At 35.3% G+C, this 3,833-nt stretch overlaps 1 protein-coding gene across 1 annotated transcript; it reads right to left on the bottom strand.

The window, feature by feature from the left end:
• Nucleotides 1-3,234: 3,234 nt before the first annotated feature.
• Nucleotides 3,235-3,471, bottom strand: K441DRAFT_537202 (uncharacterized protein; the record flags this gene model as incomplete). Its single annotated transcript, XM_067642461.1, is given in 2 exon segments — nucleotides 3,235-3,372; nucleotides 3,391-3,471. Coding segments are annotated over 2 exon segments (219 nt in total), but the record flags the coding sequence as incomplete, so codon positions are not given.
• Between the last annotated feature and the right edge of the window lie 362 nt (nucleotides 3,472-3,833).

Raw genomic sequence — 3,833 nt, 5'->3', positions numbered from 1 at the left:
AGGAGCTAAAGGTAAAAGAGGACACGTCTATATATATATGCCAAGGCTTAACCAAGCCTCTAACTAAATCCATTACGGTACCGTAATAGAAAGGAGGGTTAGCGTAATACTACTATTAATAAATGCTTAAAGACGAGCGAGGTAGATAGTAAGTAGAATAGGTAGATCTAGCGGGAGAAGAGAAGATAGGTAGCTATTCGTGGTTAACAAGCAAGGGCGAAGCCATTTTAAGTATGCTAGCCAGCCAAATTTAAAGAAGCCCATTTTAGCGCCTAATAGTAAAGTAAAGTATATAAATATATAGCGTATCTAGGGTACCTTAGCGCTAATAAAGGCTAAGGGGGCCTTACTCTATTTGTACCTACGTGTTATAGGACGGAGGCAGTGGCTATAAAGCGTATGTATTCGAGGAGTCTACAAGACGTTACGCGATCGATCGTAAGGGTCAAGGGCGTAAGGAGGTGATATACCTACGCGTAGCTGACATAAGCTATACGTAAGGTATACGCGAGAGCACGGGGCTCTCCTATAGAGGCCCCTATGGTAGGGTTTTATAATACTACCCCCCCTCTTATAGAGGCGGAGCTCTGGCGACGCTGTGGTTACTATATATATATAGAAGAAACACTTAAGGTATAGAAAAGAAGAAAAGGGGGGTATTGCTAAAGGCTTAAAACAACGTTATATAATAGGGCTTAGCATCTAAGAATCCGACTAATTAGATAACTTTAACCGGCGGTTAAAGTTCCTAGACATCTTAACAATATTCTGGTTACGTAATTGCACTTTACCGTAACCTAACGGCAATCTAACGGCAATTTGCCCTTACGTGGTAATATATAACGGTTTAACTCTATAAGGGCTCCTATAGAGGATTAAGTATAAAGTCTTTACTTAGGCCCGGTTTCTATAGGTTTATATAGTAAAAGTTGCTAATTAGATCCTTTATATTTTTAAAGTCTTCCTATAATTGCTATTCTAGCTAATCTATATTAAATCCTGTGTATATAGCTCTATAGTAAAGCCGTCATCCTCTACCTTTACTAAAGTATTTAGAGTTAATAATTTGTTTAACGGTCTACTCCTTATAGTTTTTATCTTCGTTCTTATCTTAGATTAGTACTAGTAGGGGTTTAGGCTATATCTGCCCCAATAAGGGGTTAGGCTAATAAAGGTGTAGTAGCTATAGGTGAAATACGGGCTATATTCTATGGGTGGCTAGGGTAAGTAGGAGTTCTAGCTTATATACGGCTCCCTTATTAATAACTTATTTAATTAAATAGGGGCTAAGGTTCTTATAATCGAGTGACTTTATAGGCCTCTATATAGAGATATTACGTATATCTAGCTATACCCAGTCGCCAACACGTATCTCCGGTGGTGGCGTTATATAATAATTAGTAAAGTAGGCCTACTTTGCTTAAGCCTAGGCCATTTCTCCCTTACAGTAGTTAAGTAGATTTTTTATATAGTCTGTATGCTAGTTAGCAAGTAGTATCTTAAGGCGTTTTCTATATAGCAGTTTCTTATTAATAGGTTCTAGTAGCTCTATGCTAAAATAGGGGTAATAACCCTTATTCGTAAAGAACGGGGTAAGTCCTATAGTAGTTAAGACGTAGTTATTTACTGCGAATTTACCTAGTAGAGGTAATCTACCTAGTTATTTTAACTATAGGTAACTACCTATCGTAGGTACGCTTTTATGCTAGTATTAGCGTTTTCCGGTTACCTAGTAGTTTTATAGTAAAAGGATATAGATATCTTAACGGAGATGCTAAGGCGTTAGTAGATTCGTCTCTATATATTAGAGTTAAATTATATACCTCAGTCGGACGTAATTAAGTTAGGTAACCTATATAGTTAGTAAACTTCGCGAAGAAAGGCGTTAGTAACGTCGCTAACGGCTACGCCTTTAGTTAGGACGTAGTAGCGCTCTTTTATAAGTCGGCATATTATTATAAGGATGTTCTTATAGGTACGGCCGTATCATTTATAGGGTAGTAGGTTAATAACGAAATCTATAGCGATATCTGCCCATTATTATATAGGTACTAGTAGAGGGTACAGTAATCCTTAGTACTTTATATTAAAGGCCTTAGCGCGCTTATAACTATAGTAGGCGCCTATAAAGCGTTTAACTAAGTCTATTATTTTTGGCTAGAAGTAGTATTGGCTAAGAAGCTTATAGGTTCCTCTTCTACCTAGGTAGCCGCTTAATTAGAGGTTATAGGCTATTTAGATTAGTTGCTGTTATAGATTTTCTAAATTAGGGATAAATAGGCGGCCTCTATAATAGAGCCTGTTCTCCTTTACTTCTAAGGCTGCTATATTAATCTAGCCTAAGCTTTAGAGGTTAATAGGCAGCTTACGGGCGCTAGCGGTCTTTACGGTAATAAGTTAATATAGTAATAGGTCAATAGAGGCATTATATGCTATAGTAATAAGCTTATTAATTTTAGGAGGTAACTCTAGTTTTATAGTATAAAGCTAGGGTACGGTTAGCTCTATTATAGGTAATATACCTAAGGCTAAATTTCGTGCTTTTAGGATTATCTATTATTAGAACTAATTATAGGGGTTATCTTTAGACTAAGGAAGGTCTTGCGAGCGGCGTATTAGGCTATTAGGTTTAGTACCTTATACTCCTAGTCTATATATAATTTTAAAGTTAAAACTAGAGAGGAACTNGTTNTAANNTNCTTNGCGTNNGTTTAGCTNCTTTATAGTTATAAAGTACTTAAGGTTGCAATAGTCCGTAAGGACTTTAGTTAGCTANTTAGGCTCTANTAANNANAGTTCTNGTNANAATTCTTTAAACGCTTATATAATTATAAGGAGTTCTTTATTATAGATCTTATAGTTATACTCTTATAGTATAAGCTTAGACGAGTAGAATACGACTAGGTAAAGGAGACCGTTATTACCTATTTAGAAAAGGATGCCTGCATTAACGTAGTCTAAGGAGTTAGTTTTAAGGTAAAGTTATCGTCCTAGTATAAAGTAAGCTAGGACAGGTACTTTAGTAAAGGTATTTTTAAGGTCTTAGAACGCCTTCTTATATTTAGGCGTCTAGGTAAAGCGTAGGTACGTTTTTCTTCCTTTTATAAAAAGGCCCTTCGTTTACATTATTGCTGTAAGTAGTGCTACTACGCCTAAGAAGTTGTATATAAATTTCTAATAGAAGTTAGCAAAACTAAGGAAGGCTTATATATCCTTAATGTAGTTAGGGGCTTGCTATTTAGTAATTATATATACCTTCTTAGGGTCTATATAGACACCCTTAGTAGTAATAATTAGTTTAAGGTATTTTACTTCTATAACTAAGAATTTATATTTCTTTAAATTAATATAAAGTCCTACGTCCCTAAGGCGCTATAGGACCTTTTAAACGTGTTTAGTATATTTAGAGGGGTTATTGCTATAAATAAGTATATTATCTAGGTACGCAGAGCAGAAGTTATTAAGGTAGTCCTATAAGGCGTTATTAATATAGCTTTAGAAGGTACCTAGGCCGTTATATACGCTAAAGGGTATAATAGTATATTTAAATTAGCCAAAGCGTAATGCGAATGCGGTTTTCTATTTATTACCTTCCCGTATTTAGAGATAGTTAAAGGCGGTAATAATATTAAGCTTAGTATAGATTTTGGCTTAACTAAGCCGCTTAAGGGTCTTATATATAAGCGATACTAGGTATTAGTTTTTAATCGTAATAGCGTTAAGTCCTCTATAGTTAATATAGAATTAAATACCTCCTTTTAGCTTTTTAGCAAGAAGAATAGGGGCGGCTGTTAGTAATATGCTAGGATAAATAAATCCTTTATTGAGGTGCT

This window comes from Cenococcum geophilum, assembly GCF_001692895.1.
Source record: "Cenococcum geophilum 1.58 unplaced genomic scaffold K441scaffold_3, whole genome shotgun sequence".
Taxonomy (NCBI): Eukaryota; Fungi; Ascomycota; class Dothideomycetes; order Gloniales; family Gloniaceae; genus Cenococcum; species Cenococcum geophilum.
This window is presented reverse-complemented; position numbering and strand designations above follow the sequence as displayed.